This window comes from Trichomycterus rosablanca, chromosome 17 (assembly GCF_030014385.1).
Source record: "Trichomycterus rosablanca isolate fTriRos1 chromosome 17, fTriRos1.hap1, whole genome shotgun sequence".
NCBI lineage: Eukaryota > Metazoa > Chordata > Actinopteri > Siluriformes > Trichomycteridae > Trichomycterus > Trichomycterus rosablanca.
In genome coordinates, this window is record NC_086004.1 from 13,347,474 (window position 1) to 13,374,901 (window position 27,428).

The 27,428-nt window shown below is 40.5% G+C and overlaps 1 protein-coding gene and 14 non-coding genes across 15 annotated transcripts in view; all 15 read right to left on the reverse strand.

The window, feature by feature from the left end:
* Positions 1-1,324: 1,324 nt before the first annotated feature.
* trnas-gcu (transfer RNA serine (anticodon GCU)) lies at positions 1,325-1,406 on the reverse strand. The gene has a single exon. It is a non-coding gene; the product is annotated as a tRNA-Ser (tRNA).
* Positions 1,407-2,078: 672 nt separating this feature from the next.
* On the reverse strand, positions 2,079-2,160 carry trnas-gcu (transfer RNA serine (anticodon GCU)). Its single transcript has one exon. It is a non-coding gene; the product is annotated as a tRNA-Ser (tRNA).
* A 1,002-nt stretch (positions 2,161-3,162) lies between these two features.
* On the reverse strand, positions 3,163-3,244 carry trnas-gcu (transfer RNA serine (anticodon GCU)). The gene has a single exon. It is a non-coding gene; the product is annotated as a tRNA-Ser (tRNA).
* A 594-nt stretch (positions 3,245-3,838) lies between these two features.
* Positions 3,839-3,920, reverse strand: trnas-gcu (transfer RNA serine (anticodon GCU)). The gene has a single exon. It is a non-coding gene; the product is annotated as a tRNA-Ser (tRNA).
* Positions 3,921-4,750: 830 nt separating this feature from the next.
* trnas-gcu (transfer RNA serine (anticodon GCU)) lies at positions 4,751-4,832 on the reverse strand. The gene has a single exon. It is a non-coding gene; the product is annotated as a tRNA-Ser (tRNA).
* A 577-nt stretch (positions 4,833-5,409) lies between these two features.
* Positions 5,410-5,491, reverse strand: trnas-gcu (transfer RNA serine (anticodon GCU)). Its single transcript has one exon. It is a non-coding gene; the product is annotated as a tRNA-Ser (tRNA).
* A 614-nt stretch (positions 5,492-6,105) lies between these two features.
* On the reverse strand, positions 6,106-6,187 carry trnas-gcu (transfer RNA serine (anticodon GCU)). Its single transcript has one exon. It is a non-coding gene; the product is annotated as a tRNA-Ser (tRNA).
* Positions 6,188-6,785: 598 nt separating this feature from the next.
* trnas-gcu (transfer RNA serine (anticodon GCU)) lies at positions 6,786-6,867 on the reverse strand. Its single transcript has one exon. It is a non-coding gene; the product is annotated as a tRNA-Ser (tRNA).
* Positions 6,868-7,439: 572 nt separating this feature from the next.
* trnan-guu (transfer RNA asparagine (anticodon GUU)) lies at positions 7,440-7,521 on the reverse strand. The gene has a single exon. It is a non-coding gene; the product is annotated as a tRNA-Asn (tRNA).
* Positions 7,522-7,774: 253 nt separating this feature from the next.
* Positions 7,775-7,856, reverse strand: trnas-gcu (transfer RNA serine (anticodon GCU)). The gene has a single exon. It is a non-coding gene; the product is annotated as a tRNA-Ser (tRNA).
* A 573-nt stretch (positions 7,857-8,429) lies between these two features.
* On the reverse strand, positions 8,430-8,511 carry trnas-gcu (transfer RNA serine (anticodon GCU)). The gene has a single exon. It is a non-coding gene; the product is annotated as a tRNA-Ser (tRNA).
* Positions 8,512-8,755: 244 nt separating this feature from the next.
* trnas-gcu (transfer RNA serine (anticodon GCU)) lies at positions 8,756-8,837 on the reverse strand. The gene has a single exon. It is a non-coding gene; the product is annotated as a tRNA-Ser (tRNA).
* Positions 8,838-9,179: 342 nt separating this feature from the next.
* trnas-gcu (transfer RNA serine (anticodon GCU)) lies at positions 9,180-9,261 on the reverse strand. The gene has a single exon. It is a non-coding gene; the product is annotated as a tRNA-Ser (tRNA).
* Positions 9,262-9,830: 569 nt separating this feature from the next.
* Positions 9,831-9,912, reverse strand: trnas-gcu (transfer RNA serine (anticodon GCU)). The gene has a single exon. It is a non-coding gene; the product is annotated as a tRNA-Ser (tRNA).
* Positions 9,913-18,783: 8,871 nt separating this feature from the next.
* The window catches only part of ptprc (protein tyrosine phosphatase receptor type C), a 29,699-nt gene continuing 21,054 nt past the window's right edge, over positions 18,784-27,428 (reverse strand). Inside the window, exons 20-24 of the mRNA XM_063012776.1 lie at positions 25,473-25,607; positions 25,220-25,342; positions 23,028-23,188; positions 22,767-22,902; positions 18,784-19,222 (exon numbers count right to left, since the gene is read on the reverse strand). Coding sequence (XP_062868846.1) covers positions 18,908-19,222; positions 22,767-22,902; positions 23,028-23,188; positions 25,220-25,342; positions 25,473-25,607 — 870 coding nt within the window. The 3' untranslated portion in view covers positions 18,784-18,907. The remainder of the gene's footprint in view (positions 19,223-22,766; positions 22,903-23,027; positions 23,189-25,219; positions 25,343-25,472; positions 25,608-27,428) is intronic.

Genomic DNA, 27,428 nt, shown 5'->3' on the forward strand with positions numbered 1-27,428 from the left:
TCAGGAATAGCAAAGAATGCAGTCTTACATGCCTCCCAGAGTTCATCAAGATTCTTTGGTTTTGTCTTCCAAGCTTCCTCTTTCATCCTACCCCAAACATGCTCAATGATGTTCATGTCTGGTGACTGGGCTGGCCAGTCCTGGAGCACCTTGATCTTTTTTCGCCTTGAGGAACTTTGATGTAGAGATGGATGTATGAGATGGAGCACCATCCTGCTGCAAAATTTGACCCCTTTTATGATTGTGAATGTAAGAGGCTAATACTTCTTGATATTTTAGGCTATTGATATTGCCTTCCACCTTGCAAATGTTTCGCACACCCCCATACTGAATGTAACCCCAGACCATGATCTTTCCACCACCAAACTTAACAGTTTTCTGGGTGAATCTTGGATCCATACGGGCTCCAGTAGGTCTCCTGCAGTATTTGCGGCGGCTGTGGTGTACTTCAACTGAAGATTCATCTGAGAAATCCACCTTCTGCCACTTTTCCAGCGTCCATCCGTTTAGCAGGCTGTGGGCCTTGGCAAATGCCACACGGTTTTGTTTAGTGCTGGCTTCCGGGCACTGATTCGACCATGGAGGCCATTTTGAGACAAACTGTTCTAGTTGACACAGGGACTTGAGGTGACCAGGCCTGGTGGAGCTCTGCTGCAGTGGAAGAGGGGCTGGCTTTGGATTTTCTAACCAACAAACGTTCCTCCTTAGCAGTTGTCTTGCGGGGTCTGCCGGACCTGGGCTTGTCAAAAACATCTCCAGTCTCTTCAAATCTTTTTTTAATTCTTTGTACTTGACGCTGAGACACATTAAAGGTGCCAGCCACCTCTGCAGTGGATCTGGTCTTCAGCCTCTTGATAATCAAGGCTTTGGTCGCAGGGTGGATTTTTGGCATGTTGTCAGAGGTGAAGTTGCAGTTCAAGTGAAGGTCTGGGGTGCTGGGGTTCTTTTTATACACACCCACTAATTAACCGATCAATTAGTGAGCACAGGTGAGGCTGTAAACTAGGATTGGGTGCATTATATGACAAGGCGACAAAACTTTTGTCTTGCCAAAATCTGACCTTTCTGTGTTCATTAAATGATCAATATTTCTGCAGTGAAGCAAATTTATTTTCGTTAATTAAACCTCATTTGGGAGGGTTTCAGCTTTCATATGAGTCATTTCTAAAACCAATGGATGAATTTAAAGTCAGGTTATAAGCTTTTGTTTCCACAACATGGATAAGCGACAGAACTTCTGTAAGGGACTGTAGGATCAACATGTTTCAAGTGTCTTCAAAGCAGACTTAAGGAAATTAGGATTGCATTTAAAAGGGCTTTATATCGACGAGGATGGGATTCGAACACACGCGTGCAGAAAACAATAGATCAGCAGTCCATCGCCTTAACCACTCGGCCACCTTGTCTTGCATAAGAGTTGCTTGGTAATTCAAAAGGCTGACAGAATTAACTGAACATCAACCAGCAGGTGCATCATTTGTAATTGGATCTGGTATGAGGCACTTCAAATGATTAGACTGGTCATAAAACAGGTGAAAATTGGTAACACTGACATCCCGATTAACTACTCTTATAGTATTTTCTCATAGGATCAACATGCTTCAAGTGTCTTCAAAGTAGACTTAGGAAATATAGGATAGCATTTAAAATGGATTAGCAGTCCATCACCTTAACCACTCGGCCACCTTGTCTTACACAAGAAGTCCTTTGTGATTCATAAGACCAACTTCGTTAATTGTACAGGCGTATCATTTGTAATCTGCTTTGGTAGGAGGCACTTCAAATGGTTATATTGGCCTGAAAACAGGTGGAAATTGGTAACACTGACATCCCGAATTACTACTCTTATAGTATTTTCTCATAGGATTTTTCAAGTGTCTTTAAAGCAGACTGAGGAAATTTAAGATAGCATTTAAATATATAAATTGATATAGATTGGCCTGAAAACAGGTAGAAATTGGTAACACTGACATCCTGAATTACTACTCTTGTTGTATTTTCTCATAGGATCAACATGCTTCAAGTGTCTTTAAAGCAGACGTACGAAATTTAAGAGAGCATTTAAAAGTGCTTTATATCGACGAGGATGGGATTCGAACCCACGCGTGCAGAGCACAACAGACTAGCAGTCCATCGCCTTAGCCACTCGGCCACCTCGTTCTGTACAACGACTGCTTGGTAATTCATAAGATCGATGGCATTAGTTGTACAGGTGTATCATTTGTAATCCGCTCTGGTAGGAGGCACTTCAAATGGTTAGACTGGTCATGAAACAGGTGGAAATTGGTAACACTGACGTCTTTAATAACTACTGTTATTGCATTTTCTCATAGGATCAACATACTTCAAGTGTCTTCAAAGCAGACTTAAGGAATTTAAGATTAAAGACCTTTACATCTACAAGGATGGGATTCGAACCCGCGTGGGCAGAGCACAATGGATTAGCAATCCATCGCCCTAAACACTTGGCCGCCTCGTCTCATACTAGGAGTGCGTGGTAATTCATAAGGTTGATGGCATGAATTGCACATCACCCTGCAGGTGTGTAATTTGTAATTGGGTCTGGTAGGAGGCACTTCAGGTGGCTAGAGTGGCCTGAGAACAGGTGGAAATTGATAACACTGATGTACTGAATTATTGCTTTTATTGTATTTTCTCATAGGATCAACATGCTTCAAGTGTCTTTAAAGCAGACTTTGGAAATTTAAGATAGCATTTAAAAGTGCTTTATGTCGATGAGGACGGGATTTGAACCCAGGCATGCAGAGCACAACAGATTAGCAGTCCATCAGCTTAACCACTCAGCCACCTCATCTCGCACTAAAGTTGCTTGATAATTCGTAAGGCTGACGGCATTATTTGTACATCAACTTGCAGGTGTCTTTTGTAATCAGCTCTGGTAGGAGGCTCTTTAGGTGGCTAGAGTGGCCTGAAAACAGGTGGAAATTGATAACACTGACATCAGGTGTGTCATTTGTAATTCACTCTGGTAGGAGGCTATTTAGGTGGCTAGAGTGGCCTGAAAACAGGTGGAAATTGACAACACTGACATCCTGAAATACAACTATTATTGTGCTTTGTCATAGGATCAGCATGCTTCAAGTGTTTTCAAATGTTTTCAAACTTAGCAAATGTAGGATAGCACCTAAAGGTACTTTATATCGACGAGGATGGGATTCGAACCCACGCATGCAGAGCACAATGGATTAGCAGTCCATCGCCTTAACCACTCGGCCACCTCGTCTTGTACACATATTGCGTGGTAATTCATAAGGCCGATGACATGAATTGTACATCAACCTGCAGGTGTGTCATTTGTAATCGGCTCTGAAAGGAGGCACTTCAAATGGTTACATTGGCCTGAAAACAGGTGCGAATTAGTAACATGTATGTCCTAAATTACTACTCTTATTGCAATTTCTCACAGCATCAACATGCTCCAAGTGTCTTCAAAGCAGACGTACGAATTTTAAGATAGCATTTAAAAGTGCTTTATATCGACAAAGATGGGATACGAACACACGCATGCAGAGCACAACGGATTAGCAGTACATCACCTTAACCACTCGGCCACCTCGTCTCGTACACGTTGTGTGGTAATTCATAAGATTGATGGCATGAGTTATACAGGTGTATGATTTGCGAATTTATCATTTGTAATCCGCTCTGGTAGGAGGCACTTCAAATGGTTAGATTGGTCATAAAACAGGTGGAAATTGATAACACTGACGTCCTGAATTACTACTGTTATCGTATTTTCCCATAGAATCAACATGCTTCAAATGTCTTCAAAGCAGACTTTGGAAATTTAAGACAGCATTTAAAAGTGCTTCATGATCGACGAGGATGGGATTCAAACCCACGCGTGCAGAGCACAATAGATTAGCAGTCCATCGCCTTAACCACTCGGCCACCTCGTCCAGTTCAGTAAATGCTTGGTAATTCATAAGATCGATGGCATTAGTTGTACAGGTGTATCATTTGTAATCAGCTCTGGTTGGAGGCACTTCAAATGGTTAGACTGGTCATAAAACAGGTGCAAATTAGTAACTTGTGTGTCCTAAATTACTACTGTTATTGCAATTTCTTATAGGATCAACATGTTTCAAGTGTCTTTAAAGCAGACTTAGGAAATTTAAGATAGCATTTAAAAGCACTTCCTGTCTACGACGATGGGATTCAAACCTACACGTGCAGAGCACAATGGATTAGCAGTCCATCACCTTAACCACTCGGCCACCTCATCTCGTACAACAGTGGCTTGACAATTCATAAGAATAGTTCATGAATTGTACATCAACCTGCAGGTGTGTTATTTGTAATCAGCTCTGGTAGGAGGCACTTCAAATGGTTAGACTGGTCATAAAACAGGTGGAGATTGGTAACACTGACGTCCTGAATTACGACTCTTATCGTATTTTCCCAGAGGATCAACATGCTTCAAGTGTCTTCAAAGCAGACTTAAGGAATTTAAGATTAAAAACCTTTACATCTACAAAGATGGGATTCAGAGCACAATTCATAAGGTTGATGGCATGAATTGCACATCACCCTGCAGGTGTGTCATTTGTAATTGGGTCTGGTAGGAGGTACTTTAGGTGGCTAAAGTGGCCTGAGAACAGGTGGAAATTGATAACACTGATGTACTGAATTATTGCTATTATTGTATTTTCTCATAGGATCAACATGCTTCAGGTGTCTTTAAAGCAGACGTACGAAATTTAAGATAGCATTTAAAAGCTCGTTATATCGACGAGGATGGGATTCCAACCCACGCATGCAGAGCACAATGGATTAGCAGTCCATCGCCTTAACCACTCGGCCACCTCATCACGTACTAGGAATGCTTGGTACTTAATAAGATCGATGGCATTAATTGTACAGGTGTATCATTTGTAATCAGCTCTGGTTGGAGGCACTTCAAATGGTTAGACTGGTCATGAAACAGGTGCAAATTTGTAACATGCGTGTCCTAAATTACTACTGTTATTGCAATTTCTTATAGGATCAACATGCTTCAAGTGTCTTTAAAGCAGACTTAGGGAATTTAAGATAGCATTTAAAAGCACTTCCTGTCTACGACGATGGGATTCAAACCTACACGTGCAGAGCACAATGGATTAGCAGTCCATCACCTTAACCACTCGGCCACCTCATCTCGTACAACGGTGGCTTGGCAATTCATAAGAATAGTTCATGAATTGTACATCAACCTGCAGGTGTGTTATTTGTAATCAGCTCTGGTAGGAGGCACTTCAAATGGTTAGACTGGTCATAAAACAGGTGGAAATTGGTAACACTGACGTCCTGAATTACAACTCTTATTGTATCTTTTCATAGGATCAACATGCTTCAAGTGTCTAAAGCAGATTGAGGAAATTTAAGATAGCATTTAAAAGTGCTTTATGTCGATGACGACGGGATTTGAACCCACGCATGCAGAGCACAACGGATTAGCAGTCCATCAGCTTAACCACTCGGCCACCTCATCTCGCACTAAAGTTGCTTTATAATTCGTAAGGCTGACGGCATTATTTGTACATCAACTTTCAGGTGTCTTTTGTAATCAGCTCTGGTAGGAGGCTCTTTAGGTGGCTGGAATGGCCTGAAAACAGGTGGAAATTGATAACACTGACATCAGGTGTGTCATTTGTAATTCACTCTGGTAGGAGGCTCTTTAGGTGGCTAGAGTGGCCTGAAAACAGGTGGAAATTGACAACACTGACATCCTGAAATATAACTATCATTGTGCTTTGTCATAGGATCAGCATGCTTCAAGTGTCTTCAAAGCAGACTTAGCAAATGTAGGATAGCACCTAAAGGTACTTTATATCGACGAGGATGGGATTCGAACCCTCGTGGGCAGAGCACAATTCATAAGGTTGATGGCATGAATTGCACATCACCCTGCAGGTGTGTCATTTGTAATTGGGTCTGGTAGGAGGTACTTTAGGTGGCTAAAGTGGCCTGAGAACAGGTGGAAATTGATAACACTGATGTACTGAATTATTGCTATTATTGTATTTTCTCATAGGATCAACATGCTTCAAGTGTCTTTAAAGCAGATGTACGAAATTTAAGATAGCATTTAAAAGCACGTTATATCGACTAGGATGGGATTCAAACCCACACGTGCAGAGCACAATGGATTAGCAGTCCATCGCCTTAACCACTCGGCCACCTCACCACGTATTAGGAATGCTTGGTATTTAATAAGATCGATGGCATTAATTGTACATCACTTGCAAGCATGTCATTTGTAATCAGCTCTGGTAGGAGGCACCTCAAACGGTTAAATTGGCATGAAAACAGGTGGAAATTGGTAACACTGATGTCCTAAATTACGACTCATATTGTATTTTCTCATAGGCTCAACATGCTTCAAGTGTCTTCAAAACAGACTCAGGAAATTTTAGATAGCATTTTCATTAGCTTCAGGTTGCTACTTTGGACTGAAAACAGGTGGCAATTGGTAACGCAAACTTATGAAATTTAAGACAGCATTTAAACGAGTTTTGTATCAACGAGGATGGGATTCAAACCCACGCGTGCAGAGCATCTATCTATGGCATTATTTGTACATCAACTTGCAAGCGTGTCCTTTGTAATCAGCTCTGGTAGGAGGCACTTCAAATGGTTAGATTGGCCTGAAAACAGGTGGAAATTGGTAACACTGACAACCTAAATCACTACTCTTTTTGTATTTTCTCATAGCATCAACATGCTTCAAGTGTATTCAAAGCAGACGTACGAAATTTAAGATAGCATTTAAAAGTGCTTTATATCGACAAGGATGGAATTCGAACACGCGCGTGCAGAGCACAATGGATTAGCAGTCCATCGCCTTAACCACTCGGCCACCTCACCTCGTACAACGGATGCTTGGTAATTCATAAGATGGATGGCATTAGTTGTACAGGTGTATCATTTGTAATCCGCTCTGGTAGGAGGAACTTCAAATGGTTAGACTGGTCATAAAACAGGTGGAAATTGGTAACACCGATGTCTTTAATTACTACTGTTATTGCATTTTCTCATAGGATCAACATGCTTTAAGTGTCTTCAAAGCAGACTTAAGGAATTTAAAATAAAGACCTTTACATCTACAAGGATGGGATTCGAACCCTCGTGGGCAGAGCACAATGGATTAGCAGTCCATCGCCCTAACAACTCGGCTCCCTTATCTTATGCTAGGAGTGCGTGGTAATTCATAAGGTTGATGGCATGAATTGCACATCACCCTGCAAGTGTGTCGTTTGTAATTGGGTCTGGTAGGAGGTACTTCAGGTGGCTAAAGTGGCCTGAGAACAGGTGGAAATTGATAACACTGATGTACTGAATTATTTCTCTTATTGTATTTTCTCATAGGATCAACATGCTTCAAGTGTCTTTAAAGCAGACGTACGAAATTTAAGATAGCATTTAAAAGCTTGTTATATTGACGAGGATGGGATTCAAACCCACGCATGCAGAGCACAATGGATTAACAGTCCACCGCCTTAACCACTCGGCCACCTCATCATGTACTAGGAATGCTTGGTACTTAATAAGATCGATGGCATTAATTGTACATCACTTGCAAGCGTGTCATTTGTAATCAGCTTTGGTAGGAGGCACTTCAAATGGTTAGACTGGTCAAAAAACAGGTGGAAATTGGTAACATTGACGTCCTGAATTACAACTCTTATTGTATTTTCTCATAGGATCAACATGCTTCAAGTGTATTTAAAGCAGACTGAGGAAATTTAAGATAGCATTTAAAAGTGCTTAATATCGACAAGGATGGGATTCAAACCCACACATGCAGAGCACAATGGATTAGCAGTCCATCGCCTTAACCACTCGGCCACCTCGTCCTGTAAAACAGATGCTTGGTAATTCATAAGATCGATGGCATTAGTTGTACAGGTGTATCATTTGTTATCCGCTCTGGTAGGAGGCACTTCAAATAATTAGACTGGTCATAAAACAGGTGGAAATTGGTAACACTGATGTCTTTAATTACTACTGTTATTGCATTTTCTCATAGGATCAACATGCTTTAAGTGTCTTCAAAGTAGACTTAAGGAATTTAAGATTAAAGACCTTTACATCTACAAGGATGGGATTCCAACCCGCGCAGGCAGAGCACAATGGATTAGCAGTCCATCGCCCTAAACACTTGGCCGACTCATCTTATACTAGGAGTGTGTGGTAATTTATAAGGTTGATGGCATGAATTGCACATCACCCTGCAGGTGTGTCATTTGTAATTGGGTCTGGTAGGAGGCACTTCAGGTGGCTAGAGTGGCCTGTGAACAGGTGGAAATTGATAACACTGATGTACTAAATTATTGATCTTATTGTATTTTCTCATAGGATCAACATGCCTCAAGTGTCTTTAAGGCAGACGTACGAAATTTAAGATAGCATTTAAAAGCACATTATATCGACGAGGATGGGATTCCAACCCACGCGTGCAGAGCACAATGGATCAGCAGTCCATCGCCTTGACCACTCGGCCACCTCATCACGTACTAGGAATGCTTGGTATTTAATAAGATCGATGGCATTAATTGTACAGGTGTATCATTTGTAATCAGCTCTGGTTGGAGGCACTTCAAATGGTTAGACTGGTCATAAAACAGGTGCAAATTAGTAACATGCGTGTCCTAAATTACTACTGTTATTGCAATTTCTTATAGGATAAACATGCTTCAAGTGTCTTTAAAGCAGACTTAGGGAATTTAAGATAGCATTTAAAAGTGCTTTATGTCGATGAGGACGGGATTTGAACCCATGCATGCAGAGCACAACGGATTAGCAGTCCATCAGCTTAACCACTCGGCCACCTCATCTCGCACTAAAGTTGCTTGATAATTCGTAAGGCTGACGGCATTATTTGTACATCAACTTTCAGGTGTCTTTTGTAATCAGCTCTGGTAGGAGGCTCTTTAGGTGGCTAGAGTGGCCTGAAAACAGGTGGAAATTGATAACACTGACATCAGGTGTGTCATTTGTAATTCACTCTGGTAGGAGGCTCTTTAGGTGGCTAGAGTGGCCTGAAAACAGGTGGAAATTGACAACACTGACATCCTGAAATATAACTATTATTGTGCTATGTCATAGGATCAACATGCTTCAAGTGTTTTCAAAGCAGACTTAGCAAATGTAGGATAGCACCTAAAGGTACTTTATATCGACGAGGATGGGATTCGAACCCACGCATGCAGAGCACAATGGATTAGCAGTCCATCGCCTTAACCACTCGGCCACCTCGTCTTGTACACATATTGCGTGGTAATTCATAAGGCCGACGACATGAATTGTACATCAACCTGCAGGTGTGTCATTTGTAATCGGCTCTGGTAGGAGGCACTTCAAATGGTTACATTGGCCTGAAAACAGGTGCGAATTAGTAACATGTATGTCCTAAATTACTACTCTTATTGCAATTTCTTACAGCATCAACATGCTCCAAGTGTCTTCAAAGCAGACGTACGAATTTTAAGATAGCATTTAAAAGTGCTTTATATCGACAAAGTTGGGATTCGAACACACGCATGCAGAGCACAACGGATTAGCAGTACATCACCTTAACCACTCGGCCACCTCATCTCGTACACGATGTGTGGTAATTCATAAGATCGATGGCATGAGTTATACAGGTGTATGATTTGCGAAATTATCATTTGTAATCCGCTCTGGTAGGAGGCACTTCAAATGGTTAGATTGGTCATAAAACAGGTGGAAATTGATAACACTGACGTCCTGAATTACTACTGTTATCGTATTTTCCCATAGAATCAACATGCTTCAATTTAAGACCGCATTTAAAAGTGGTTTACGATCGACGAGGATAGGATTCGAACCCACGCGTGCAGAGCACAATGGATTAGCAGTCCATCGCCTTAACCACTCGGTCACCTCGTCCTGTTCAGTAGATGCTTGGTATAGGAGCAACATGCTTCAAGTGTCTTCAAAGCAGACTTACAGAATTTAAAAGTGCTTTACATCAACGAGGATGGAATTAGCATTTCAACGCTTTAAGCACTCAGCCTCCTCAGCTCATCCAGCTTAGGTGTATGCGCTTCTGGTCCGATTGGTCTAATTGTTCTGAAAAGTTGGTGAAAATGAGTAAGACCGACGGCATGAATTGTACATCGATCTGCAGGTGAGTCATTTGTAATCAGCTCTGTTAGGAGGCACTTCAAATGGTTAGATTGGTCATAAAACAGGTGATTAGATGTTGGTCTAAAAAAGGGGTAAATTGGTAAGCCTAATAGCTTGAATTGCTACTCTCCGTTTACAAAATATCCGGGTACTTGTCAAAATGTGCTTACATGCCTCATTAGTGCATTATTTGTTGACAGACAGTAAAGACAGAGACAGTAAATCCTAAATCCCATCTGTTCTAATGTAAACAATAAAGTCACAATTCATTGTACATCCACAAAGTTAAATCAGTTCACCTGGACACAAGTTTGTCTGTCTATCGATACAAACAGAGTAACGTAGTGTATGCTGTTAGGTGCCGGGAGGATTGCCGGGAACTGTACATCGGTGAAACTAACCAGCCACTGGTGAAAAGGATGGCCCAGCATAAAAGATCGACCTCTTCTGGCCTGGACTGTGGTTTACACTCGCCTGCAAGTTAGCGGCCACTCATTTAATGATGAAGATGAGCAGATCCTTGACAAGGAGGAGTCAAAGAGGCCATCTATGTAAAGAGGGAACGACCATCCCTGAACCTAGGGGGACGCCTGAGAGTACATCTCTCACCATCATACAACACCGTGATTGCAGCTATACCCCAATCGTACGTGAAAGGCACACATGGCCATTGTAATTAATGGTCATTGTGATTTGCATATGGACCTGATCACCGGATCCATTGTTATGCAATGAGCCGGTTTCGGTCGTTATGCAAATCGCCTGCATATAAGGTTGGGGTATTCACCACCAGCTCAGACTGAAGAAGTCACTTGGATGAGTAACGAAACATATCTCTACAACAAACCCGTGTCCAGATGAACTGATTCAACTTTGTGGATTTGTGTACCTGGATTATTAAGCATGCATCAAGAAATCCATTGTACAATTCATATTTCTATCAAGCAAGAATGTCTCGACAAGTTTTTCACTTTTATTTTGCCTGTCTCAGCTTTTTGGAGTGTGTTGCAGACATCACATTCTTACTGTGTTTTTATTTAGAAAATGCAGTGAAGCATGGATAAACAGTACATACACATAAAAAGCGGTAATAAAACAACTACACGAAATGAAATGAAAATCATCGTCAATGTACACTGATCAGCCATAACATTAAAACCACCTCCTTTTTTCTACACTCAATGTCCATTTTTATCAGCTCTACTTACCATATAGAAGCACTTTGTAGTTAGTGTGTTGTGCTGGTATGAGTGGATCAGACACAGCAATGCTGATGGAGTTAAATACCGTGTCCACTCACTGTCCACTCTATTAGACACTCCTACCAAGTTGGTCCACCTTGTAGATGTAAAGTCAGAGACGATCGCTCATCTATTGCTGCTGTTTGAGTTGGTCATTTTTAATATCTTTATCAATGGTCACAGGACGCTGCCCTCGAGGAGCTGTTGGCTGGCTTCTCAGTCCAGCAGTGACAGTGAGGTGTTTATAAACTCCATCAGCATTGCGGTGTCTGATCCACTCATACCAGCACAACACACACTAACACACCACCACCATGTCAGTGTCACTGCAGTGCTGAAAATGACCCACCACCCAAATAATACCTGCTCTGTAGAGGTCCTGGGAGAGTCCTGATCACTGAAGAACAGGGTGAAAGCAGGCTGAAAAAGTATGCAGAGAAACAGATGGACTACAGTCAGTAATTGTAGAACTACAAAATGCTTCTATATGGTAAGTGGAACTGATAAAATGGACAGTGAGTGTAGAAACAAGGTGGTTTTAATGTTATAGTTGATCAGTGTATGACAGACAGCGGTGGAAGTTTTGGTTTTTTTCTGGTCTTCTTGCGCCACCCTCTGTAAGCTAGCTGTATTGCATGTCTTAGTGCTTTTCCAAGTTCTTCTCTTTCCCACAGAGTTTTTTGAACTGGTGCTTGTTCAGAGAACCAGAAAACCTTAAATAGACTGTGTTCCTTACCATTACCTATAAAACTATTATGTAAATAAATTTCAAATCCTTCATTGTGTTGGCACACAATACAAAGAAACATCTCAAATACAGTAGTACCTTGAAACTCAGCGTCAATTAGATCTGGGAGTGGTGTTGAGTTTGAACGTCATTAAGATTCAAGGTATTTTTTCCATAAGGATGTATGGGAAACCTGTTAATGCATTCTATGGTCCAGTAAAACAGCATATATTTTAGACTAATGTAAAAATAATGGAGTTGTTTTAGACACACACTTGTTTTAGTCACAAATATAATATAAAAATACTAAGGTAGAACTAAAAGACAGGTAAATACAATGAATCCTGCACTTTACCTTTACTTCTTTATTGTTCCTTTATGCTTCTTAATCGTGGAGATGCCTGATCTTGAAACCTTAACGTGACTTATTGTACTAAAACAACAGGCAAGGAATTTAATTAGTGGAGAGAACTTATAAGCAGTAATAATCAAGAGGGTTTAGTGTTCCTATGTTGTTCTTTCAATACATTAAGTCACATTAAACTTTTTTTTAAGGATGCACATTTTAGACTCTCAGAGGACCTTCTTGCTGTGAGGTGACAGTGCTACCCACTTAGCCACTGTGGCACCCCTACAGTTGTATATAAGCCAAACCCAACAACACAACACAATGAAAAGACCGGATGTCATGAGATTTTTCTCTACTTAATTTAGATAAAACAGAGGCATTACTTAAGATCTAAGGCTACAACGGACAAACTGTTCAGCCTGGTGCTAAACCTTAATGCCTTCTCTGTGAACCCCAGCTTATTTGTAAAAAATTCTCCTTTGAGGCATACATTAGTGATGAAACAAGAATTGCTTACATTCATCTGGGTAATATTGCCAAAATAAAAATATACTTTGTTACTGATGCTGAAAAACTGATCAATTCCTTTTTAACTTTTAGTTAGATTGTTAGATCCAAGGTTAGAATAGTAGTGGATTCTTTGGTAGAGTCATAAACAAGCTCTGGTTGGTGCTAACTACAAATAGAAAGTAGATAGAAAAAAATAAATGTAATTAATTTAGTAAATTTACGAACCTATAGGGTGGCACGGTGGCACGGTGGCACGGTGGCTCGGTGGGTAGCACTGTCGCCTCACAGCAAGAAGGTCCTAGGTTCGATCCTCAGGCGGGGCGGTCCTTTCTGTGTGGAGTTTGCATGTTCTCCCAGAGTCTGTGTGGGTTTCCTCCAGGAGCTCAGGTTTCCTTCAACAGTCCAATAACATGCAGCCAGGGTAATTGCAGACACTGAATTGCCCTACAACCCCTGGCAAAAATTATGGAATCACCACTCTTGGAAGATGTTCTTTCAATTGTTTAATTTTGTAGAAAAAAAAGAAATCACAGACATGCCACAAAACTATCATTTCTCAAACTGTCAACCCTCTGGCATTAAGAAACAATAAAAAAAAGAAACAAATATAATAGTTGTGGTCAGTCACAATTGCTTTTTTTTAGATCAAGTAGAGGAAAAAAATATGGAATCACTCAAATCTGAGGAAAAAATTATGGAATCATTAGAAAACACTGCACCATTATTACTTTGTTGCACCACCTCTGGCTTTTATAATGGTTTAAACTCTATGAGGCATGGAGTTAACTAATGACAAACAGTATTCTTCATCAATCTGCCTTCAACTGTCTCTTGCTGTTGCCAGATCAGCTTTGGAGGTTGGAACCTTGTCATTGACCATTTTCTTCAATTTCCACCAGAGATTTTCAAATGGATTGAGATCCGGACTATTTGCAGGCCATGCCATTGACATTATATGTTTTCTTGAAGGAAAGTTTTCACGTCCTTTGCCCTATGGCAAGATGCATTATCATCTTGAAAAATGAAGTCATCATCACCAAACATCCTTTCAACTGATGGAATAAGAAAAGCGTCCAAAATTTCAATGTGGACTTTGGCATTTATTGAAGACCATCTCCCCTGTGCCTTTACCCGACATGCAGGCCCATATCATCAACAACTGTGGAAATTAACATGTTTTCTTTAGGCAGTTATCTTCATAAATTTCATTGGACAGACACCAAACAAAAGTTCCAGCATCATCACCTTGCCCAATGCAGATTCGCGATTCATCACTGAAGATCACTTTTATCCAGTCACCCACAGTCCACGATTGCTTTTCTTTAGCCTACTTTAACCTTGTTCTTTTCTTTTTAGGTGTTAATGATGGCTTTTGTTTGGCTTTTCTGTATGTAAATCCCATTTCTTTTAGGTGATTTCTTACAGTTCAGTCACAGACATTGACTCCACTTTCCGGCCACTTGTTTCTCATTTGTTTTGTTGTGCATTTTCTGTTTTCAAGACATATTGCTTTAAGTTTTCTATCTTGATGCTTTGATGTTTTACTTGGTCTACCAGTATGCTTCCCTTTTACAACCTTCCCATTTTGTTTGTACTTGGTCCAGATTTTAAACACAGCTTACTGGGAACAACCAACATCTTTTGCGACATTCCACAATGATTTATCTTCTTGAAGGAGTTTTATAATCCTCTCATTTGTTTCAACTGACATATCTTGTGTTGGAACCATGATTCATGACAATCTGCTTTGTGCAACAGCTCTCCGAGGTGTGAGCACTCTTTTTAAACTAAAGAATAATTAGCAAATCTAATCTGCTTAAATTACAGAGTGATTCCATAATTTTTTCCTCAGATTTGAGTGATTCCATATTTTTTTCCTGTACTTGATCTAAAAAAAGCAATTGTGACTGACCACAACTATTATATTTGTTTCTTTTTTTTATTGTTTCTTAATGCCAGAAGGTTGACATTTTGAAAAATGATAGTTTTGTGGCATGTCTGTGATTTATTTTTTTTCTACAAAATTAAACAATTGACAGAACATCTTCCAAGAGTGGTGATTCCATAATTTTTGCCAGGGGTTGTATAAGTGAATGTGTATGTGTGTCTGCCCTGCGATGGACTGGCGGATGTCCAGGGTGTTACTGTGTACTTTGCGCCCATTGAAAAGCTGGGATAGGCTCCAGCACCCCACTGCGACCTATAATACTAACCTATAAAGCGCTACATAGCCTGGAGCCACAGTATTTAAGTGAACTTATTAATAACTACAACCCAGCATTTTTACTTCATTTACAAAGCGCAGAATTACTTATAGTTACTATAATTAAAACAAAATCACAGCAGAGGAAAGAGCCCCAAAACTTATAATAATCTGCCCGCCTCCCTTTACTTTTCTGATTTCCACATTGAAAACATACTTATTTACTCAGGCTTTTTATTAGTCTTTCCAAACCAGGGATTCTGACTCTGGGCAGTCTGGTGCTGTCATGTTCTGTCTCTGTCACAATTGCTGTCCCGGTTGCGAAATGTTGGTTCACCTTGCTGCTCCTGTTCAACCCCCTAGGACCGGAACTGTCCACTCTGACTACAGACAAAGGCTCAGATGTTTGCATTTCAAGGTCATAGAGATTTTTGGTGATTGCTGCTTCTCTCAGGTTAACTTTAAATCAGGTTTGTATAAGCCCTCATGGCTGTAGTGCCTCCTAGTTATGCTGTAATAATTAGGGGTGCTGGAGTCTCAAGCTATATTATCTGCACAACTGGCATCTTTTATCATATAAGATGTCAGTTGTGCAGAGTGTATATCACATTTTAACTACATTTTCTGTTTTTTTTTTTTACAATGAGGTGGTTCTGACGTGAGCACTTTTATGCACCTGAGGCTGAGCATGGGAATCTGCCATGTTCAGAACTCACAATTACCCTAATCCATCGAGGCATGGACTTCACTAGACTCCTGAAGGTGTGCTGTGGTATCTGGCACCAAGATGTTAGCAGCAGACCCTTTAACTTGAACTTGTTTGTCCAGCACATCTCACATATTCTCGATTGGATTGAGATCTGGGGAATTTGGAGGCCAAGTCAACACCTCAAACTCATTGTTGTGCTCCTCAAACCATTCCTGAAGCATTGAAAGAGGCCACAGCCATCAGGGAATACCGTTTCCATGAAAAGGTGTACATGGTCTGCAACAATGCTTAGATAGGTGGTACGTCAAAGTAACATCCACATGGATGGCAGGACCCAAGGTTTCCCAGCAGAACATTGCCCCAAACATCACACTGCCTCTGCCGGCTTGCCAGCTTGCCTGCTTCCCATAGTGCATCCTGGTGTCATGTGTTCCCCAGGTAAGCAACGCACACACACCCGGCCATCCACATAATGTAAAAGAAAACATGATTCATCAGACCAGGCCACCCTCTTCCATTACTCCGTGGTCCAGTTCCGATGCTCACGTGCCCATTGTTGGCGCTTTCGGTGGTGGACAGGGGTCAGCATGGGCACTCTGACTGGTCTGTGACTATGCAGCCCCATACGCAACAAACTGTGATGCACTGTGTATTCTGACACCTTTCTATAAGAACCAGGATTAACTTCTTCAGCAGATAGCTCAGTAGCTCGTCTGTTGGATCAGACCACACTGGCCAGCATTTGCTCCCCACTTGCATTAGGGGTTTACCACTGTTCCTTCCTTGGACCACTTTTGATAGATACTGACCACTGCAGTCCGGGAACACCCCACAAGAGCTGCAGTTTTGGAGATGCTCTGACCCAGTCATCTAGCCATCACAATTTGGCCCTTGTCAAACTCGTTTAAATCCTTATGCTCTCCCATTTTTCCTGCTTCAAACACATCAACTTTGAGGATAAAATCACTTGCTGCCTAATATATCCCACCTACTAACAGGTGCCATGATGAAGAGATAATCAGTGTTATTCACTTCACCTGTCAGTGCTCATAATGTTATGCCTGGTCGGTGTATACTAACACACTACATATTCTACAGAAGTAAAAGTTGACCTGTTTGATTTCAATCTGAAAACCCTATTTGTTGCTCTAAAGCAGCTCATCAAAGTATTCTAGTTGATAATGAAACAAGAACATCAGTTAGTTGCCTTCTTGTTAAGACAAACCACTTCAGTGACATCTCAGTGACAGTTTGTTCTAGAGCATCTGCACAGGAAGACATCACAAACACAAATGAGGCTTTTGGCATCTGGAGTGCTCGACAAACATACATAACTTGCCTTTACAGGCGAACGGTCCTATTTAGGTTTTACATATTTTACTTTAAAACCAGTCATACTTTTAAACACAGCAAGGCAATGCTTTATTAATAAACAACATAAGAAATTAAAGCTTAAACAACTTTTACTTTTATTCATTTATATATTTTAACAGAAAAAGCAAGCTAGTTTGAATAATATAGTGTGGTAATAAGTACTCTTTAAGTCATTTTTGCACAGTATAGTTGTATTACTATTTAAAATACATTCGCAACCTCATAACTTACATTTGTGAACATTTTTTCCTTGACATAAAAAGAGCTAATACAACAAATGTGCTAAACATTTGCATTTACATTACATTCAAAGACAATTTTATGAAAATGGCTCCTAGAGTATATCAACTACATTTTAAAAATATCAAAACATCTTTTATATTTTATTTATATTATTTTTTTTACTACTAAAAATGGGTTGACTTTACATGTTTCCTAACAGCGATGTAAAAAGCTAATCTTATTTACTTATATACACCGATCAGCCATAACATTAAAACCACCTCCTTGTTTCTACACTCACTGTCCATTTTATCAGCTCCACTTACCATATAGAAGCACTTTGTAGTTTTACAGTTATCGACTGTAGTCCATCTGTTTCTCTTTATACTTTTTAACCTCCTTTTACTCTGTTCTTCAATGGTCAGGACCCCCACAGGACCACGACAGAGTAGTTATTTTTTACGTGGTGGATCATTCTCAGCACTGCAGTGACACTAACATGGTGCTGGTGTGTTAGTGTGTGTTGTGCTGGTATGAGTGGATCAGACACAGCAATGCTGATGGAGTTTTTAAACACCTCACTGTCACGGCTGGACTGAGAAAATTCCACCAACCAAAAATATCCAGCCAACAACGCCCCATGGGCTGCGTCCTGTAACCACTGATGAAGGTCTAAAGGATGACCAACTCAAACAGCAACAATAGATGAGTGATCTTCTCTGACTTTACATCTGCAAGGTGGGCCAACTAGGTAGGAGTGTCTGATAGAGTGGACACTGCTGTGTGTTGTGCACTAACACACCACCACCATGTCAGTGTCACTGCAGTGCTGAGAATGATCCACCACCTAAATAATACCTGCTCTGTGGTGGTCCTGTGGGGGTCTTGAACATTGAAGAACAGGGTGAAAGCAGGTAAAAAAAAGAGCATGCAGAGAAACAGATGAAATACAGTCAGTAATAAACTACAAAGTGTTTCTGTGTGGTAAGTGGAGCTGATAAAAATGAGTGTAGAAACAAGGGGGTGGTTTTAATGGTATGGCTGATGTATATTGTGTGTATTTATATATATTAAGGAAACCATTTAGTATAAAAAATACACAAAAATTAATAAGTGGGCCAAAAGAACTTTTCATGGCAGTGTAATTGATAATTCTTACTATTTTATATACAATAAAATAAAATGCCAGAAGCTTCTTTTTTATTTAAATTGCAAAGCCTTTTGAAACACTATATAAATAAAAATAATTTGTTCAATTATTTAGATAGAAAAAGAGAAATACTAAAAAAAGCTGCAGCTGAAAAAATCACATTAGTCCACGTAACTACAAATACAAAAACCCTGTAAAAATATTGTAAGCATTATAAAATTCACTTTGCTGTAAAATGGTATTAACCATTCATCATCCTATACAGACAGATTACACCTCTACAGTAACATTTGGACCATTAGTGGTGCCTTCACTAGGGCCTTTTTCTGGCATGTTGCTAGACTCACTGGCTCCCTCATCAGGTGATGCAGAGGCAGTGCTTGCCTCATCGCCCGTCTTGGTTTCTGTCTCACTTTCCGTCATGGTGTCAGTTTTGGTGCTGTGGTCTGCACCATTACTACCAATCAGGGCTTCTGATTCATCAATGACTTCAACATTATCAGTGGCAGCACTTGCCTTCTTTACCTCACCGTTCTGCACGGGGAGTGCCAGTTCCAAAGCTGTATAGAGGAACTTGTACTGCTCCTGTACAAATAAAAAACATAGTATTAGAAAATACGAGTGGCAGACTTTAGAGTGTGATAACACGAAGGACCTTGAATTAAATTGTAAAGTGTAAATGTACTTATAGAATGTCCAAATCTGATAATTATTAATTTTAATAATGACGAAAAAGAAAGAAGTTGGGACAGCATGGAAAATGCAAATAATAATAAAAAAACACAGTTTCTTATATTTACTTTGACTTTTATTTGATTGCAGACAGGATAAACCTGATATATTTCATGTTTTGTCTGGTCAAAAATGCATGGACATCCCTGAAAAAGATGACGTCTTGAAGGCAGCATATGTTGCTCTAAGATCTCAATGTACTTTTCTGCATTTATGCTGCCATCACAGAAGTGTAAATGACCTTTGCCAAGGGCACTGACACAGCCCCATACCATGACAGACCCTGGCTTTTGGACTTGTTGCTGATAACAGTCTGGATGGTCCTTTTGGTTTTTGATCCAGAGCACATGGTGTCCATTGTTTTCCACTGTGTGATGGTCCATCCTAGATGCCTCCAAGCCCAGAGAAGTCGACGCTGCTTCTGGACATGGTTAACATAAGGCTTCTTTTTTGCACAGTAAAGTTTTAAGTGGCATTTGTGCATGTAACTCTGTATTGTAGTGCTTGACAAAGGTTTGTCAAAGTAATCCCTCACCCATGTGGTTATATCAGCTATTGTTGAGTGGCGGTTCTTGATGCAGTGCCGTCTGAGGGATCAAAAATCACGGGCATTCAGCTTAAGCTTGAGCCTTTGGCCTTTACACACTGAAATTCCTCCTGATTCCTTGAATGGTTTAATGGTATTATGCACTGTTGAGGGAGAAATATGCAAATCCCTTCCAATCTTTCTTTAGGGTTCATTGTTTTTAAACATTTCAATCATTTTCTCACACATTTGTTGACAAACTAGAGATCCTCTGATCATCTTTGCTCATCAAAGACTCAGTCGTTCCTGGATGCTGCTTTTGTACCAAATCATGATTACAATCACCTGTTGACATCACCTGTTTGGAATCACATAATTATTTAGTTTTTTCAACTCATGACTAGCCCTAAATTGCCCCCATCCCAACTTTTTTTGGAATGTGTTGCAGGCCTGAAATGCAGGAATGAAGGTTTATTAATAAATGAAATGAAGTTGAGCAAATAAAACATGAAATATCTTGGGTTAAAACTGTCTGCAATCAAATAAAAGTCAAAGTAAATGTAAAAAACACTGCATTCTTATTTTATTTGCATTTTCCATACTGTCCCAACTTTTTCTGATTTGGGGTTGTAATATAAACCTGGCATTATGTATTTTAGAGAAGCAGAATATGTTGTTATTGCTGTAATACTGTGATTATTACTGCTATGAACATCCTCTCAGCCAACTCCTCTGTTGGTAAACCTGCTATTTTTCTAAAACACTGATACTGGGCTGCTCGAACCTGTCCGGTTTTCCACTGGCATGCAACACTAGCACACTTTCTTTACAGAAACTCACAAACTGTCACTTTCTGTGTCAGTTTCTGTGCTAAGCACAGCTTGGACAGTGTTCCCCTTCCTCTCCTGGGCAAAGTGTTTTTGGAAGTCTCAATGGCCTCTACAAACGCCTTCATCGCTTCTGCAACTACCAAAGCCGCAGCTTTTGTGGTCTGCCAGTACCTATTCACTGGACCAAGAGTTTCCTAAGCTATCCAGGCTCAAAGAGCCTCCTTCTTCCACTTGACAGCCTCCCTCACTGCTGGTGTACACCATTGGCTTCTTGGGTTTCCACCATAACAGGCACCAACAAGCTTTTGATCACAGATATATGCACATATGTATACACAATGGTCAAAAATTTCCTAACCACAAGTCAAAACCAAATTAAGGTGACGCTCTCATTTACCAGCCACCAGCTGAGAAATATATGTCCTCAGAAGAGAGACCATCCCCTATTGAGGAGTCTGGTTCCACAGCACACACTGTGTGTAGCCGTGAGCCCAACTATTATCTAGCTCATATATTTGAACCTCCTGCACTAGTTCCAGCACCATCCACCCCATTCTACATGCCAAGAGCCAGTTTCTGCTGGCAAATTTGATGCCGCCGGGGCCTCTTTTCCCTTTCCCTGTGCCTGACAAGCATTGCACTGCACCCCTAATGTGGATCTTGTGAGTGTTGGGTCCACATGATCCTCCCATGTTGCCTGTTCAGGCTGAGCTCAGTCAGGTTACATGGGCTGCCTAGGCACCATGCGCTTGCTGTCGGACACTACCCTGGCTGCAGGGAAATATCCCGGTTATCCTCTCCCAGGCAGGGCACACAATGCTCTTTTATTTATGCTCATGAGGGTGTTTTTGTGTCTTTCATTTGTTACTTTGTTTTTGTCATTTTGGCCACCTTATTTATTTGAGACTGTTCCCTTTTCCCTTCCCGACTTCCTTGCAACCAGTGATTCTGGGGAAACTGAACCCAACATGACCCTGCCCAGAATAAGGTATGGGTAAAGCATGAAATGTTGGTGGTGTTAGGACTGTAATAGTGGTCTTTTTGTATTATATATTTTATTAGTAGTGATAGTTAAAGTGGTAGTAGTAGTATGTCATGAAGTAATTGTAGAAGTGGTAGTGGAATTAAGAGGACCTCTACTGTAAGTTTACATTGTTTGGCCCCTGAGCAAAGCCCTTAATCCTCAATTGCATTGAACACCGATCAGCCATAACATTTAAGCCACCTACTTGTTTCCACACTCACTGTCCATTTTATCAGCTTCACTTCCATATAGAAACATTTTGTAGTTCTACAGTTACTGACTGTAGTCAATCTGCTTCTCTGCATGCTTTGTTAGCCCCCTTTCAAGCTGTTCTTCAATGGTCAGAACTCTCTCAGGACCACCACAGAGTAGATATTAGTTGGGTGGTGGATCATTCTCAGCACTGCAGTGACACTGAATAGTCCACCAACCAAAAACATCCAGCCAACAGCGCCCCATGGGCAGCATCCTGTGACCACTGATGAAGGTCTAGAGGACCTCGAAACCAAACTCAAAAAGCAGCAATAGATGAGCGATCGTCTCCGATTTTACATCTACAAGTTGGACCAACTAGGTAGAAGTGTCTAATAGAGTGGACAGTGAGTTGACCACGGTATTGAAAAAATCCAGCAGCACTGCTGTTTCTGATCCACTCATACCAGCACAACACACACTAAAACACCACCATGTCATTGTCACTGCAGTGCTGAGAATGATCCACCACCCAAATAACACCTGCTCTGTGCTGGTCCTGTGGGGGTCCTGACCATTGAAGAACAGGGTGAAAGCAGAATAAAAAAGTATGTAGAGAAACAGATGGACTGCAGTCAGTAATTGTGGAACTACAAAGTGCTCCTATATGGTAAGTGGAGCTGATAAAATGGACAGTAGGTGCAGAAACAAGAAGGTGGTTTTAATGTTATGGCTGATCAGTGTATTTATTTAAAACTGTTGTAGTAATAGTAGCAGAAACAGTAGCATTATACATAATATTAGCATCATAAATATTAAACTCACAAAGTTAGTAACCATGCCGGGGCGAGTCTTGCGTAGGTCTTTGGCCACCTGGAAGATGTCCACCAGCTTTTCTGTCTCTGCACTGTCCATTAACTTCCACAGTGCACAAAAGATTCCAGATCTTGAAGAACCATCACTGATAAAGTACACAATTATACACATGAGTATATTAAATAATAAATTCTATTTTAATACAATAAATACAATGATTTACTTTGCAATATTAGGACAATGCTCTTATTCTACTAGTTAGAGACTCACCCGCAGTGCACAACGATGGGTATCCTCTTGTTTGCGCTGATAGAGTAGTAGCTCTGCCTGATGCTCTTCATCATGTCAATCAAGTCAAGTGGGTTGGCAGGTACCTCATGACTCGCCCATTTCAGGAATTGGTACTGATCCACTGTGTGGCTCTTATCCCTCTACAATGATAAACAATTTAATCCTGGGCTTTATCTGGGCCATTTGACTGCATGTATAGACTTGCCCTGAAAACACCACGATATCAACCCAGTCTAAAGGATCTCCAAGGATGTTTCAGTATTTGGCTGCATTAATCTGTCCCTCCATTCTTACCAGTCTCACGATCCCTGCTGCTAAGAAGCACCCTAATTACATCATGCTGCCACCACCATCTTTCACCATAGGCATTTTTTACTTTCAGCAGACAAAGTGCTTGCTTTTCTGCCCAAAGGTTACATTTTCATCTCATTAAATCTTTTTCTGCCAAAGTCCTTTAAATTGCAATGTAGCAAACTCCGATCGGGCTGTCATATGCTTTTCCTCTGGCTACTGGCTGTATTGCAGGTTCTCACATGTCTGCAAAGAAGTAACTGTTAAATTCTTTATTACCTTACCAACCAAGGCCATTTTTGCTTGGATGCCCAATTTAGCTGGCCAAATCTAGGAGTGTTCATCTAGGGTTGTGCCATTTCAAAATTATTGAGTCCACTGTGGTACTGGGAACATTTAAAGCTTTAGATACCCAAGAAGGATGGATCCCTGCTGAGTCCTGGTTTCCTTGCCACTGTCGCCCTTGGCTTGCTCAACAGGGGTTTTTTGTTTGTTGGTTCTGGATGCTGTAAAGTCACTTTCAGGCCATGTCTATTGTAAAAACCACTATACAAATAAATTTGATTTGACTTGACTTGATATTGTTTTATATCATTGCCCTGATTTATGCTTTGCTGAACTTTAATTGTGGAGAGCCATAGATCATTATTTGGACTTCATGGCTTCAAGCTAGCTTTTATGCAGATGCAACTATCCCCATGTCATTTTCAGCTGCAGTATTATTGAATAGTTATGTTGGGACATTATAGACATTTTAAAAATAAATTGACACAAAGGTACTTGTTTCTTTAGGTTGGTAAGAAGTATGTTCATTTTCTGCACAGCTCATTTCTAAAAATGATTAACATACACTATATGGCCAAAAGTATTTGGGCACCAGACCATGAGCTTGCTGGACATCTCATTTCAAAAACAAATGGAAGTAAAATAGAACGGCCTCTATATGATCCTTCCAGCTATAACAGCAGCCACTCTTCTGATATGGCATCTTACAAAACTGTGAAGTAATCTGTGGGATTTTGTGCCCATTCAGTCAAAAGAGCATTTGTATGGCTGGGTACTTATGTTGGTCAAGAAAGCCTCAGTTAATGTTCCAGTTCATTGTAAAGCTGTTGAGTAGGGCTCTGTCTGATTTCTCACACCTGTTAGCAAGTGTTGTAAATGAAACAAATTGATTCAGTAATTAGAGGGGAGCTGTTGGGTCACCGAGCAAGGCCTTTAACCCTCAATTGCTCAGACTGAATACTGTAACTGTAATGTAAGTTGCTTTGGATAAAAGCGTCTGCTAAATGCCAAAAATGTAAATGTAATATTGTGTTGGTCCCCCTTTTGCTGCCCCATACACAACAAACTGCAATGCACTGTGTATTCTGACACCTTTCTATCAGAACCAGCATTAACTTCTTCAGCAATTTGAGCTACAGTAGCTCGTCTGTTGGATCTGAGCACACGGGCCAGCTTTCGCTCCCTATGTGCACCAATGAGTCTTGCCTGCCCATGACCCTGTCGCCAGTTTACCACTGTTCTTTCCTTTTCCTTGGACAACTTTCGATAGATACTGACCACTGCAGATCAGGAACACCTCCCAAGAGCTGCAGTTTTGGAGATGCTCTGACCCAGTCGTCTAGACATTACAATTTGGCCCTTGTCAAACTCGCTCAGATCATTACACTTACCCATTTTTCCTGCATCTAACACATCAACTTTGAGGATAAAATGTTCACTTGCTGCCTAATATATCCAACCCACGAACAGGTGCCGTGATGAAGAGATAATCAGTGTTATTCACTTCACCTGTCAGTGGTCATAATGTTATGCCTGGTTGGTATATTTTCCAATAGTAACATATAGACAAAGAAAACAATGTCCGAAGTGGTTACCTTTGTGTGATTAAGTTTCAGCTGCCGCCTGATGTATGTTGGGAAGGTTTCTGTCTCAATGACCTCAACCTCAATCTCATCAAATGTTGTCTTCTCATTGGGACAGTACGAAGAACAGCACTCCTAAGAGATCAATATGTAACAAAAAGTTGTAAGCTCCAGGTATGTCTGAAACATTACACTTAGATGTTTTATCTAAGTGTAATGTGTACTAAATGTGTGTTATTTATGTATGTATATGGAGAAGACCTGCCTTGTCATTTTCAGTGCAGTCAGAAAGCATGAACACAACTTTAACCCGCATCTGGTAAAGCATGTGCAGGAAGTCTCCGACTGTGTCAGCCATAGGTCCTTGTGCAGTAATAAGGCTGTCTGGGACCCAGTATCCCTTCAGAAAGACATACATATTACATTTAATATTACATATGTCATGATTTGATGTAACTTTGAAGCTTATGTCCATTACCACAGTGGCGGGAGAAAATAATGATGTATGTAAAGGTAAGTCAATTTAAATCTGACTGAGTGCCTCTTTTCTTTACAGTGTTCCAGGCAAGGTTGTGAGATGTGTCACAAATCAAGCCTCTGTGCCACGCCCCTCTCTCCAGGAGCACATGTTAAACAAAAGTTTGTTTTTAGTGCTAAGCCTTTTTGGTCTCCGGCTAATTATCCACAGCTGCACCTCATCTGAGGTAATAAGCTAAGAGGATTTAAGCAAGCAGCGGTGTAAATAGCGGAGTAAATATTCTTTGTTAGCAAGTGTTAACTTAGCTTAGGGTCTAGTATAGTTTAGGTTTGTTTCCTGTGTTTAGATTAGCGTTAGCATTTAGCTTAGCATTTAGCATAGGTCATGTGTTTGTGTCTTGTCTTGTTCGTACTCCTGTCTTGTCTTTTGTTATTATTAATCGTTATTATCCCTGCGTGTGTATCTGCCCCTCGTCACATCCTAGCCCAATTTGTTACAAGATGCACAGTTTAAATAACTGAAAGTATGTATGTATGTATATAGATAGATAGATAGATAGATAGATAGATAGATAGATAGATAGATAGATAGATAGATAGATAGATAGATATTAAATATGATAAAATAATTTTTATATTTACAATTAGGTTCAGCATTTTTGTCGCACTTGGTAAATTTGGGTAAGAAAAAATCATGAAGAAATTGTTTTTAAGCACCTCAGTTTTTCACTGAAATACGGAACAAAAAGAAATTGTTGCCCAAGCACTTCTAGAAATGTAACAGAAACCTTTTAGTTATTAATTACTTCTTACCATTATTTACTTACCATTATTTAATTTTCTTTATGCATTTTCTCCCTTTTTAGCGCGTCCAATTGCCCGATTGCATCATGCTTCCTCTCCACCAATGCCTATCCCTGCTCTGATTCAGGAGAACAAAGCTAACCCACACCCCCTCCGACACATGGGCAGCATGTTGTATGCATCTTATCACCCACACTTTGATGAGTGTATGCAAACTCTAGCTTAGCTGCGTGTACAGAGAGGACACACCCTGAGAGCACTCTTTTCTCATCTCTGTGCAGGCGCCATCAATCAGCCAGCAGAGGTCATAATTGCACCAGTCATGGGAGAGAGAGAGACCCCATCTGGCTTAGTCCCGCCCATATGAACAACAGGCCAATCGTTGTTCATGTGGCCGCTCAGCCTCAGCCGGCAAGGCAGAGCTGAGATTCGGTACGATGTATTTGAGATCCCAGCTGGTTACAGCATGTGTTTTTACCGCTGTGCCACCTGAGCGGCCCCATTATTTACTGTTTTAATAATTTAGTTGCTTTTTTTATTGAAATACAAACTTAACATACAGAGGTGTATTCAGGACTGACCCAAAAATACGTTATTTTTGGCAGGTTGGTAGCACTGATTACTTAAACCTAAAGTTTCCATTCCTCAGCAGTGGAGGGATATAGTCTATTAGACTGATGCCTATGTCCTAATTACTTTTTTAATTTATTTTTTCCAAACCTGGCAAAGATGAGCATGTGTACTCAACAGTCAAACATTTTGTAACAACAGTAGACCATTATGCTTTTTTGTATTAAGGTAAATATTTGTTCCTATTTAAAATGTCTCTGAAACTGTTTTATTCTGTTACAGTTACTGAGTACATGTATCGTGGGTCATTTTAAATAGCACATTAAAAGCTAACAACTAAGTGTAAAGTAGGGCAGTCTGAGGCATAAAG